Source organism: Saccopteryx leptura, chromosome 6 (assembly GCF_036850995.1).
Source record: "Saccopteryx leptura isolate mSacLep1 chromosome 6, mSacLep1_pri_phased_curated, whole genome shotgun sequence".
Lineage (NCBI taxonomy): Eukaryota > Metazoa > Chordata > Mammalia > Chiroptera > Emballonuridae > Saccopteryx > Saccopteryx leptura.
Window position 1 is genome coordinate 63,042,231 of NC_089508.1, and position 13,733 is coordinate 63,055,963.

The following is a 13,733-nucleotide window of genomic DNA, read 5'->3' on the forward strand; positions in this document are numbered from 1 at the left end:
AGATGAAGAGAGAAAGTATTAGCAGGTTGGCGGAAAATATCCAGAATAAAGCACAGCAAAACAAAAGGATAGAAAAAGATACTGGAGAAATTAGGGATATGGTGGAAAGTTCTAACATACGTAATTTTAGCCCTGGTAGGAGACATGAAAGAGAATGATGCAAAGCAATATATGAAGAGGTACTGGACAAGAATTTCCAAAAACGATAAAGGACATAAAGCCACAGGTTAACGTGCCTTAAATAATGAAAACACCCATACTCCTCAGAGTCAAACTTTTGAAATCCAACTGTAGAGACAATCATAAAAATAACAGAAGTAGCCACACAGAAAAAAAGACTATTACCTTTAAAGGACCAACAATAAAAAGTATGAGTGAATTTTTAGTAGCAACAGTGGAAACTAGAAGGCAGTGGAATTAAAGGGCTTAACGGAAATAATAGCCCATCTAAAATTCTATTGCGAAAATTTTCTTCAAATTGAAGGCAAAAGTAATTCAGTTAAGCACTCATTCAAATAGAGTATGCTACCTCTCGGCAATGCAAAATTCTAAGAATATCATATTTGTGCTTAAGCCTTGGAAAAATTTTGAATGGCAGGCAGAAATGCACCATTTTTATGATGAGTATGTTCATCTTTAAATTGGTACATATAAGGATACGTTACTCTGATATTTAAAATGTATCCAAAGCCCTGGCCGGTTGGCTCAGTGGTAGAGCGTCGACCTGGCGTGTAGAAGTCCTGGGTTCGATTCCTGGCCAGGGCACACAGGAGAAGTGCCCATCTGCTTCTCCACCCCTCCCCCTCTCCTTCCTCTCTGTCTCTCTCTTCCCATCCCGCAGCGAGGCTCCATTGGAGCAAAGATGGCCCAGGCGCTGGGGATGGCTCCTTGGCCTCTGCCCCAGGCGCTAGAGTGGCTCTGGTCGCAACAGAGCGACGCCCTGGAGGGGCAGAGCGTCGCCCCCTGGTGGGCGTGCCGGGTGGATCCCAGTCGGGTGCATGCGGGAGTCTGTCTGACTGTCTCTCCCCGTTTCCAGCTTCAGAAAAATACAAAAAAAAAAAAAAATGTATCCAAAGTAACTCAATGTCACCTATACTAAGATTAGGCTGTTTACATTTAAAACAAATTTTTAAAGCTCAGGGTAAATTTCTAAAAATAATTGAAATTTATTTTAAAAATAAGTTCAGAAGTCATGAGACTTTTGTTATTGAATTTTGAACACGACTTATTTTTTATCCAAGTAAATATTTAAAGGACAATTTTATCACTACTTTTAAGTGGAGTTCAGAAACTCATTACCCATTTTTAGAAATCCTGTATACATATAGTACAAAGTAATTCATTAATTATATAGTTGTATAATAATGATACAACTTATAATTACATAATTAGCAACTATACATGTTACATAGTAAAATGGGTTTATGAAAGCAAAAACAGTAGCTCATATATAATTTGTATTTAACTGCAGCAAAAAAATATCTCCTATATAATTTGTATTTAAATGCAGCAAAAACAAACTCAGAGACAGAAATAGTATCCTTTATTGAAACGTATAACCTGTTCCTTGCTGATGCCAATACTATTATATTCCAGACTGATAATCAAGATATTATTAAAATTAAGTATGTGATATGGATGAAAAATAACATTTTTCAGAAAAAAAAAAAGACTTGATCACCAATAACCCTGCATTGAAGGAAATACTAGCGAAGTTCTTCAGGTAGAAGAATGGAAATGATCCCAATATTAATGTCAGAACTTTTGGAAGGTAAATGTGTAGTAAATCTAGGTGACATTTACTTTTTCTTGAGGTAGGCATGTATTGCTATGAATTTCTGTATTAGAACTGCTTTGGCTGTGTCGCATAGATTTTTGGGACATTGTGTTTTCATTTGTCTCAAGGTATCTTGATTTCTTCCTTGATTTTGTTAACCCATTCGTTGGTTAGTAGCGTGATACTTAGCCTCCATGTGTTTGTTTTTTTCATTTTTTTTCCTTGTAATTTCTAGTTTTATACCATTGTGACTGGAGAATACAGCAAAACAAACTCAAAGAGACAGTATTCTTAAATTTATTGAGATTTGTTTTGTGGTCTAGCCTTCAGTATGGTCAAGTTCCGCCATTGCTTGTGACCAGGTTGGGGCCCTCTGGTAGGAGCTACACAGTAATCTGTGGTTAGTTGTTGCTTATGCTGGGGTTGTGAGAGGCTATGCTGTGACCGGAGCCTGGCTGCCCCTGTTCAAACTGGGACACCGTGGTGGGCGCCAGTATGTGAGCTGAGGCCAGCTGCCCCTGGCCAGGTGGTGGCTGTTTCATTGAACCTCTGTTCCAAGTCAAGACTGGCCATCACTTATGCCAGGCTTGGGGCCATGTGACAGGGAGTCAGCCGTGCAAGTTGACAGTGGTCACTGCTTGTGCTTGGTTTGGAGCTGATTAGCAAGAGTTTTTGGGCACACCAAGCTTAGCTGTTACTTTTGGGAGGTTTGAGAGATTTAAGAAAGTCCACAGCGTGAGCAGAGGCAAGCAGTTTGTGTGGAAAAGCCACTGGAAGAGGTTCAGGTTGGGCATGCAAATTAGGCAAGGCAGGTTTCAGAGAATCAGCAGGGTGGGGCGAGCAGTGCTAGCTCAGTTAAAGGAGAGTTCAGATCTGCACCCACCTGCGCCAGCTGCCTGGGTGAGAGGAGCGTTCAACAAAGAATCAGTGGCGCCTGCCAGCGCTTTTGTGCCTGAAAGAGCTGCCCTGACCCCTTTCCCTCCATCTTTGCCTTGAAGTTAGTCAGGTGAGTTCCTCCCCGTTTGTCCTTGGTGCTTTTCGAGCTGCTGCCCGGGTTGGAGCCCTAAGCGTGTGAACTGCCCATGCGTGAGCTCCTCAAGCAGAACTCCTCCAGTACTGCTCTGTTTCACTGATGCAGTGCCCGCTGGTTTTCACAGCCAGCTGTTCTGGGGACTCCTCTTCCCAGCACTAGTGTCCCAGGCTGGGACCCCTTGCTCCTCAGGGGAACTCTGCAGCTGAAATACGCCTACAATTCTTAATCGGCACACTGTGTGTGTGGGACTTGCCCTTTCCACTGCTCCTACCGGTCTTGACACGGCTTCTTTCTATCCTTAGTTATAGGAATTGTATTCAGCTAGTCTTCTGGTGGTTCTCAATTATGGCTGTTGTGTAATTCAGTTGTAATTTTGATGTGGTCATGGGAGGGGGTGAGCACAGTATTTACCTGACCGGAAGTCTCCTAGGACAATCTTTAAGAAGACTAAAATTAGAGACATCTCCAGGATCTGAGTACTCATTTTAAAGGTACAATAATTAAGATAGTGTGGTTTTAGCACAGGATAAACAAATGGATCAATAGATCAGATTAGAGCAGCTCTTCTCAACCAGAAAATTTAAGCCATAATGACCTAAGGCATCCATTTTATATCAATATAATGAATTAACTTACCTCCTACAAATCTAAAATAATACCTGCTATATACTCTTTGAGAAAAGTAAAAATACAAAATAACTTTTTCTTTTTTTAAGCTTAATTCTCTTCTGGAATCCCAGTTGAAGGATGGTATAGAAAATCCCAAAACAGATCCATGCATATATGCACGCTTACTTTATGACAAAATTAACACTGCAGAGCATTCAGAAGACGGTTGTTTTGTCTAGAAATTGAATTTCAGTGTCCCGTTTTACGTGCATTTCGATTTTTCTTTGGATGAAAGGAGAGTTTTTCAAAATATTTAAATAATAATATAAATATGTTTTACACATTTAGAAAAAACCTTTTATATTTCAGATATAGATTATTTTTATAGTAATGGTCGTCAAATTTAAATGTCTTTTTTTCTTTTTAAACAGCATTGAGCTCAGAGAATTGGAGAAGAAATTACAAGCAGCTTACTTGAATAAAGAAAGGGCAGCTCAGATCGCTGAAAAGGATGCCATTAAATATGAACAAATGGTAATCATGTTTCTGCTCATTGTTTTTTGTATTTTTAGGTTCATTTAAAAAAACAAAAATAGACCAATTTTTTGAAAATTGTTACATATATAAAGAATTTACAATGCTAGATTTCTCAAATACTTTTATACTTTTCAGATCCCTAAGGCAGAGGATATTGTGTATTATTTAATACTGAGCTTTGTTTATAATAATATTTGAGTCTTTCAGGGACACAAAGGGTTCGGTTGCTGCTCAGAATGAACGGCTATATTCAGTAACTCCCAGCCTTCTTTATATTTTCTAACCGACTGTTCTTGGACAAACCAATACAGTACAAGTTGTTAGCATGATTAGTATAATTTAAACCCTTTGCCTAGTACGAACGCTCATGTACGTCCTCGTGCCTCCTGACCATCCAGAGTACTATCGTACATGTGTAAGGCAACATTAAAAAAAGGCGAATGTATGTTCTTCTTGTTTCCATAAATCGATTATCAAACAAACATGATTTTAAGTTAATAAAACTATAACTGGAACTAATTTCATTTAAAAAAAAAACAAAACTCACTCCCAGGGGTCAGGGAGCATGAAAAAACCCCACTACTCAAAGGGTTAATGTTATTAATTTTTCATTTTTTAATGTTCTAAAAAATAGAAAATTTAAAAACTCTAGGTAAACTTTTTTGCTTTGTAAACAGCAACCTCTTCTTATCATGTTTCCCTCTATTTTATCCCCTTTTTTAACCCCTGACATACTGCCAAGTGTAGGGCAAGACTTACTCTTGAGCAAAGGAGTTTCAGACACATTCACCAGTCAACACTTAAAAGCAGGCGAATGCATCATCATTTGAGCTCTCATTGTCACAAAGAAAGGCTAGACACAGATAAAAGGTCTGATTCCACATTACACAGCTTTTCCATTCTCCCTTTGTCGCATTGCTGTTATGCTGCAGAGCATTTGGTGGCTGGGTTCCTTCTCCCTAGATTCCTCTCAAAAGATGTTATATGGCTATCAAAGAGAAAGAGAAAGAGATAGAGGTGTGTAAATGTTCTGGCTTTTGAAGTTGCACTGAATATATTTTAGGTTAAAAAGAAAAATCGTTGCAGAAAAATCAAGTTGAAAAAGAAAACATACACAGACCATTTTTATTTTAAAAAACTGTACATATATGTATGGGGCTATAAACATGTATACATACAAATGTGTTATATATAACAATATACACATATACACACAGCCAGAGAGGTCATATTAAAATATTTAACTAATACAGTGCAAAACAGGCATCAAGTTAAGAACAAATGCTGACCATAGTGATGTACGAGTGTGTATGTATTTTTTTTTTTTTAACAGAGACAGAGAGTCAGAGAGAGGGATAGATAGGGACAGACAGACAGGAATGGAGAGAGATGAGAAGCATCAATCATTAGTTTTTCGTTGCGACACCTTAGTTGTTCATTGATTGCTTTCTAATATGTGCCTTGACCATGGGCCTTCAGCAGACTGAGTAACCCCTTGCTCGAGCCAGCGACCTTGGGTCCAAGCTGGTGAGCTTTGTTCAAACCAGATGAGCCCGCACTGGAGCTGGCGACCTCGGGGTCTCGAATCTGGGTCCTCTGCATCCCAGTCTGATGCTCTATCCACTGCGCCACCGCCTGGTCAGGTTGAGTGTGTATGTATTAACATAGGAAAAATCTGCCCTGGCTAGGTAGTTCAGTTAGTTGGGAGCATTGTCCTGAAACACCAAGGTTCTGGGTTTGATCTCCAATTAAGGCACATACAAGATCAACCAATGAATGTGTACATAAGTGGAACAACAAATCAATACTTCTCTCTCTCCCTTCCATTCTCTCCAAAACCAATAAATAAAAATAAAATATCTAAAAGGTTATATAGTATGCTGTAACAGTGATGGGTACGGGAAGGTGAGGAAACTTTATGTTATCTTAAGCTACACTGTTCTATTCTACCCCTTTAAAAATAAAGTAGAGCCTAACCAGGCGGTGGCGCAGGGGATAGAGCGTCGGACTGGGATGCGGAAGGACCCAGGTTCGAGACTCCAAGGTCGCCAGCTTCAGTGCGGGCTCATCTGGTTTGAGCAAAAAGCTCACCAGCTTGGACCCAAGGTCACTGGCTCAAGCAAGGGGTTACTCGGTCTGCTGAAGGCCCGCGGTCAAGGCACATATGAGAAAGCAATCAATGAACAAGTAAGGTGTTGCAACAAAGAACTAATGATTGATGCTTCTCATTTCTCTCCATTCCTATCTGTCTGTCCCTATCCCTCTCTCTGATTCTCTCTCTGTCTCTGTAAAAATAAATAAATAAATAAATAAAAATAAAGTAGAATATAAACAATATACTATTTGTCTAGTAGTTAGCAGTTTTAATTATCCTGATAATTGAGGTTATTCAAGGCCATTGTAGACATTTTACTCTGATACATGAAACAATTGCTGTTTTCTAAATAAAATTGATCCACAAAAGTTAAAGTCAAATACTCCTAGAACTGATTAGGTTTCAAGATATCTGGGTGTTAGTTTTGGTTTAGTCTTTCTAAGCCGTAGTTTTCTTACCTATGAAATGAAAATACTCTTTATAAATGATAATCTGTAATACATGTTTTTGTCATTTTATATTTTTTTCTAAAGAACCTGGTATTAAATGTGCTAAGAAAACAGAAGCAAAGAATTTTGTTAAGTCTTATTAACAGTGTATACATGTTAAAGGTATCAGATCAGGAATGGCATTTAGCATTCATATTTTGAGCTGGTTCTTTTATATTTGATGGTGCTGACAGTTCTAGCATCTAACCATGTGGGATGTGATCATAATAGTAAAGGGCATTTTTTTAAATTGCCCCAATATATATTTAAAACTTATTTTGTTAAGTGAATTCAAAATGCTTGAAACCAATAAGGCGTTTAACCCATTCAAGGAGCAATACTGTAACTCAGAAGGAATGGTTTTCTTTTTTTTTAAAATAACAGTTGGAATTAAAAAAAAATTTTTTTTAATAGTTGGATTTTTTTAATGTATTTGTTTTTTAGATTTATTCATTTTAGAGAGAGGAGACAGAGAAAGAGAAAGGGGGAGGAGCAGAAAGCATCAACTTCCATATGTGCCTTGACCAGGCAAGCCTGGGGTTTTGGACCGGTGACCTCAGCATTCCAGGTCGATGCTTTAACCATTGTGCCACCACAGGTCAGGCAAGAAGGAATGGTTTTGAATGAGTGAAGTAAAGGCTGCAGAAAACAGACATAGTAACTTTGAAATTAAAATTACAAAGGGCCTTTTCATAAATGAGAAAAAGGAAACTTAAAAAGTCAGTGGCGCCCTGGCCGGTTGGCTCAGCGGTAGAGCGTCGGCCTAGCGTGCGGTGGACCCGGGTTCGATTCCCGGCCAGGGCACACAGGAGAAGCGCCCGTTTGCTTCTCCACCCCTCCGCCGCGCTTTCCTCTTTGTCTCTCTCTTCCCCTCCTGCAGCCAAGGCTCCATTGGAGCAAAGATGGCCCGGGCGCTGGGCATGGCTCTGTGGCCTCTGCCTCAGGCGCTAGAGTGGCTCTGGTCGCAACATGGTGACGCCCAGGATGGGCAGAGCATCGCCCCTGGTGGGCAGAGCGTCGCCCCTGGTGGGCGTGCCGGGTGGATCCCGGTCGGGCACATGCGGGAGTCTGTCTGACTGTCTCTCCCTGTTTCCAGCTTCAGAAAAATGAAAAAAACAAACAAAAAAAATAAAAATAAAAAAGTCAGTGGCAAGAAAGTTTATGGCCTGATTAGGTGGTGGTGCAGTGGATAGAGTGTCCACCTGAGACGCTGAGGACACAGGTGTGAAACCCCAAGGTCATCAGCTAGAGCTTGGGATCATAGATATGACCCCATGGTCACTGGCTTGAGCCCAAGGTCGCTGGCTTGAGCAAGGGGTCACTCAGTCTGCTGTAGCCCCCAGGTCAAGGCACATATGAGAAGAATTCAGTGAACAACTAAGGTGCCAGAACTGTGAGTTAATGCTTCTCATCTCTTTCCCTTCCTATCTCTTTCTCTGGCTCGCTCAAAAAAAAAAAAAAAAAAAAAAAAAAAAGAAAGAAACTTACACTGGGAAGAACTTGAGTTGCTCAGAGCTATTAAAAGCAGACATATATGAAAAAGATAGTACAGGCAGGCATTGCTCATCTCAATGCACTTCAGTTCCTCGTGCTCCACAGGTGCTGTCTTTTATACAAAGTGAAGGAAGACCCTCCATCAGCAAAAGTATTATAACTTGCTTTCTGGCTGTACTCACTTCTATGGCAGTTGTCTGAATTGATCCTGCAATATCTCTGAGGTGTGCCTATACCATCCTTACACTAAACAGCAGCTGATACATGTCAACATAAGAAATGTCCAGATCTGTAGAGAATTTTTATAAGAGTTTATTTGAGCCAAACTGATGACATATGCTGGGGAGCAAGACCTCCAATGCTCCAGAGAATAAGTTTTGCAGCTTCTTTTATGCATTTGAAATTAACGAGTGAACATAGTAAGATTACTTGGAGGTGGGAGGTAGCAAGGTGGGGACTGGATTATAGGGTAGTCAACAAGATTGTGTGCTCTGTTGCTGTGTTATGATGTGTTCTGCTGATGTATTATGTGTGTATGCTGGTGTGTTAACCTAAATGCACAGAAACAATGGGAAGGGCTTAAGGCAAAGATACACCTTTTACTAAAAAGTGATATGCCTGGGCATGACTACCCACTATGACCTGCCCAGTTAGGAATCTAGGATTAGATCACCCTGTGAGGTTCCTCTCCATAGAACCCCTTCTTTCATCCACATCCACAATAGAGCTAAAAATTGTGAAAATTGCCACCATTAAGTAGAAGAAAAAATGAAAAAGATGACTACTGCAGTTAACATCAGTTAAGTTATAAATAGAGACTTCTAATTTTACTATTATTCAAATGTTATTAATTATCCTCATTATGTATTTCCCTGAAAGAGCTGCTTGAAGGAACGGGAAAGCATCTTTAGTGTTTGACTCATCATTCAAATGCTTCAAGTAACAGTGACTTACCTTTGCTTTTTACCCACATAGAGGAAAATATGTATTTTATGTAATAGGCTTTGTAATATTCAATTATATCTGCTTAAAATATTCTGTCACTCTGTGCTCCGATTTGAAAATGGAAAGATGAATTTTGTGTTAATAACAGAAACGTGATGCTGAAATAGTCAAAACCATGAAGGAAGAGCACGAGAGAGTCCTAAAGGAAGAGAGTGCTGCAGAAGACAGACGGGGTAAGATGAAGGCACAGTACTACCTCGACTTAGAGAAACAACTTGAAGAACAAGAAAAGAAAAAGCAAGAAACTTATGAGCAATTGCTGAAAGAGAAACTCATGATTGATGAAATTGTTAGGAAGATCTATGAAGAAGATCAATTGTAAGTTAATACCAACTTTGTTACACGTCTACACTTTCCATTAGTCTCAGGGTTGTTCTGAAGAGGGAAACACGTAAGCAGTGCCTAACAATCCTCATTAATGTTATCACAGAAACAGACCAACTGCTTGTCTGTTAGCATGCTAATTATCTGGTAATTAATAAATGCTTATTAAGTGACAATGACTAAACCTTTGCTTTTGTTAAATATGCCATATCATATGTCAGAAGACTAATTTTCTGATGACTTTCCTTGGTAAACGGCTGAAGTATGGAGTGCTTGTGAGGGAGAAGAAAACAGGTTGTAGACTTTTGAAATGAGATGCATAAAACTTCATTAATAGGTTAGAGAAATAGGAAGAGGCATATTAGTATTTTACTCAGAAAAAATACCTGTTGTATATTTAGTGGCACATAATAGATGCTCAAAATGTTTTGTTGGGCCCTGGCCGGTTGGCTCAGTGGTAGAGTGTCGGCCTGGAGTGCAGGAGTCCTGGGTTCGATTCCTGGCCAGGGCACACAGGAGAAGCACCCATCTGCTTCTCCACCCCTCCCCCTCTCCTTCCTCTCTGTCTCTCTCTTCCCCTCCCGCAGTCAAGGCTCCACTGGAGCAAAGTTTGCCCGGGCGCTGAGGATGGTTCTATGGCCTCTGCCTCAGGCGCTAGAATGGCTCTGGTCACAACAAGAGCAACGCCCCAGATGGGCAGAGCATCGCCCCCTGGTGGGCATGCCAGGTGGATCCCAGTCAGGCGCATGCAGGAGTCTGTCTGACTGCCTCCCTGTTTCCAACTTCAGAATAATACAAAAAAAAAAAAATGTTTTGTTGTATGAATGAACAGACTATACATTCCAACATTACTGGAAAGAAATGACATATTTTTTTGACACTTTATTTCTGTCATTCTAAAACTGCACTTACTATTGCATCTTAGAGAAAGACAACAAAAATTAGAAAAAATGAATGCAATTCGAAGGTATATAGAAGAGTTTCAGAAAGAGCAGACTCTCTGGAGAAACAAGAAACGTGAGGAAATGGAAGAAGAAAACAGAAAAATCATAGAGTTTGCCAACTTTCAGCAACAAAGAGAAGAAGATTGGATGGCAAAAGTTAAAGAAAATGAACAAAAAAGGCTACAGCTTCAGAATACGGTATTAAAATAACCACTTTTTAAATACTGGGTAAATTCTGAAATGTTTGTTACAGGATTTGGTTCCTATAAGTGTTTGTTTTTAATTTAATAGCTGACTCAGAAATTGGAAGAAATGCTACGGCAACGAGAAGATTTGGAACAAGTGCGACAAGAATTATACCAGGAAGAACAGGCTGAAATACATGACAGGAAACTAAAGGTAAGTTTTGGAAATTGAAAGAGTGATTAACATAGAGAATAATATCATTTTGAGACAAAGCAGTAGAAAGATTTACAATCAACAATTGTATATCTTTTTTTTTTTTAATTGAGAGGAGGGGAGATAGTGAGACATACTCCCTCACATGCCCTGACCAGGATCCATCCAGCAATCCCATCTGGGGCTGATGCTTGAGTACCCAGCTATTTTTAGTGCCTGAAGCTGACACGCTTAGAACAACCGAGGTACCCTCAGAAAGAGAGAGAGAAGGGGGAGAGAGAGGGGAAGAGAAGCAGATGGTCATGTCTCCTGTGTGCCCTGACTGGGAGTTAACCTGGGACATCTATATGCTGGGCTGACGACGATCTATTCACTGAGCCACTGGCAAGGCCCCCACTCCTACTCCGTTTTAAAAACATCTGTTACCTTATTATAAAGACTATAAAGTTAAAACTGCATTTCTCTTCTTTTAGCTAGAATTCTTCATGTGACTAGGTTATCTCCAGCAGTTATCACCCTCCGCCCCCTCTTTGAGGATGTGAAAATACAGAGCACAGTGAGATAGCAACCACACTAGGAAGAGCAGGTCATCGGGGCAGCTTTGGTAGAGTTCACATCATGGGATTTGAGCAGTGGGATGTCAGCTTGATTCCCTGGACCTCCTGAAAGTCCTCCGTGCCACCTGATGGCCTATATAGTAAATCCCTTATAGTTTGTGTTATCTGTAAGTAAGAACCCTATTCATATAGCTGTTGTTAAGGCAGTATATTGAATGCCTTGGATACTATCCTGTCTGGAACTTGTGTAAGAGTTGGGCAAGGTTGGTTAGATTAGAGAAGGGCTTAAAATTTATTTCAGTCCTAACACAATAGATAGAGGATAGAGCAAAAACAGTAAAATATTATTAGTAGAATCCAGGTGTTAGGTATGTGGGTGATCATTATAAAGTTGTTTATATTTTTTTGGTTATGTTTGAAATTTTCATAATAAAATGTCAGGAAAATTAAAGTTTGTAGAAAAGGACTTTTAACTATTCCAAGTAAATTTGAATTTCCCTGAAACACTTGATTGCCATTGTTAAATTCTGAAAAATATTTGTCAATGATTTAACAATAGTTTCACGCAAGAATCTAGAATGACTCACAGTTGGTACAAATTTCACAGGACAGATTTAATAAATTTAAGAGTCAGAAAAGGTTTTATATCAGTTCTTTTCAAAATATTTGTGTTAATTCTGAGTCCAGAACAAGATTGTAAATATATACAAATTAAAATTTAAAAACAAGTAATAGAAGACAATTCAAAAGTAGCAGGTCCTAGCCCTGGCAGGTTGGCTCAGCGGTAGAGCGTCGGCCTAGCGTGCGGAGGACCCGGGTTCGATTCCCGGCCAGGACACACAGGAGAAGCGCCCATTTGCTTCTCCACCCCTCCGCTGCGCCTTCCTCTCTGTCTCTCTCTTCCCCTCCCGCAGCCAAGGCTCCATTGGAGCAAAGATGGCCCGGGCGCTGGGGATGGCTCTGTGGCCTCTGCCTCAGGCGCTAGAGTGGCTCTGGTCGCAACATGGCGACGCCCAGGATGGGCAGAGCCTCGCCCCATGGTGGGCGTGCCAGGTAGATCCCGGTCGGGCGCATGCGGGAGTCTGTCTGACTGTCTCTCCCTATTTCCAGCTTCAGAAAAATGCAAAAAAAAAAAAAAAAGTAGCAGGTCCTTTATCCAATTAGTTTTTAAAAAATAGGGCAATGTTATCTTAAAAAGACAATTTCTCAGTTTTATATCATATTGTAACACTAAGCTTAACTAAACTATCCCCCATTTCTTTATAAATCTGCTTTAAAGAAATAGTCACCAAACTAATGTTTATATTTAAATTTTTTTTTAGGAAGAAGCAGAAGAGAAATTGAGAAAGCAAAAGGAATTGAAGCAAAATTTTATAGAACAAATGACCTTGAAGGAACTAGTACTACAGGCTGCAAAAGAGGAAGAGGAGACCTTTAGAAAAGCCATGTTAGCTAAACTCGCTGAGGATGACCGGATAGAGTTAATGAATGCTCAAAAACAAAGAATGAAGCAATTAGAACACAGGAGGGCTGTGGAAAAACTTATTGAAGAGCGTCGCAACCAGTTCCTTGCAGACAAAGTAAGAAAAAGTGTTCTTTATTTTGCATTGTCATTTGACAGCAATCAGATCACGTATTCATCCACTAAAACTGAGAAATTTTTATGTGCCAGATACTAGATATTCATCATATATGATATATAAATTATTTTCCTTTCTGGTTTCCATGACTTTGACAAGGAGTGGTCAGAAGAAATAGTGACCCTAGTAAACTAGTTATTTCAAACAAAAGCTTTGCATATTACTTTAACTGAAACAATTCTTGGCAGGAATTCATCACTATTTCAGAGGTCTGCATTTTAGCATCCTTCCCTAATAGGATTTTGGGGATATGTTTCCTTAAGAGTTCTTTTAAGCCCTAAAACTTTTTAAAGTTAGTCATCTCTTCCATATCATGTGGCACAGAATTTGGTGTGGTTGAATATTCAGAACTCTCTCCTGGGAAATCTGGTTCTCCCTGTAGATCTGTTGCTGCTACTCATGTGATTCATACTGCTTTTTAAAATTTAATATATTAGGAAATATTTAAGATATCCCTATACTGTTGTATCCACCTTTTTTGCCTTACACTGTAAGCTGCTTTCAGCACCTGCCATATGGTAAGCATTCAATAAATATTAGTTGATTTATTTAGGAAATCACTTCTCTTGGTAAGGAAGATACTGTTCTGAAAATATGTACCTTCCTCCTAAAACCCCAGTTATCACTGTAGTGTGGGGTAAAAGTTAAGTTTACAGTTTTAAGTATGCGAAACACAGTTTAGTCTTTGTATGCATAATACAGTAATAAATAGTAATATAACTGTAAAAATACTCTTGCCTCACCATGTATTGTTCTTATAACTTTAAAGGAATAATTTACAATATGTATATGATATGTATACCGGGGGGGGGGGGGCAAAAGTAGGATTAC

General features: G+C 39.5%; 1 protein-coding gene across 3 annotated transcripts in view; it reads left to right on the forward strand.

Annotated features, from left to right (window-relative positions):
* Positions 1-13,733, forward strand: part of MNS1 (meiosis specific nuclear structural 1) — a 100,689-nt gene that overhangs the window by 84,261 nt on the left and 2,695 nt on the right. For all 3 annotated transcript variants that reach the window (XM_066343240.1, XM_066343241.1, XM_066343242.1), the window contains exons 4-8: positions 3,851-3,953; positions 9,127-9,356; positions 10,288-10,504; positions 10,598-10,705; positions 12,585-12,842. In XM_066343240.1, the coding sequence (XP_066199337.1) occupies positions 3,851-3,953; positions 9,127-9,356; positions 10,288-10,504; positions 10,598-10,705; positions 12,585-12,842 (916 nt within the window). The remainder of the gene's footprint in view (positions 1-3,850; positions 3,954-9,126; positions 9,357-10,287; positions 10,505-10,597; positions 10,706-12,584; positions 12,843-13,733) is intronic.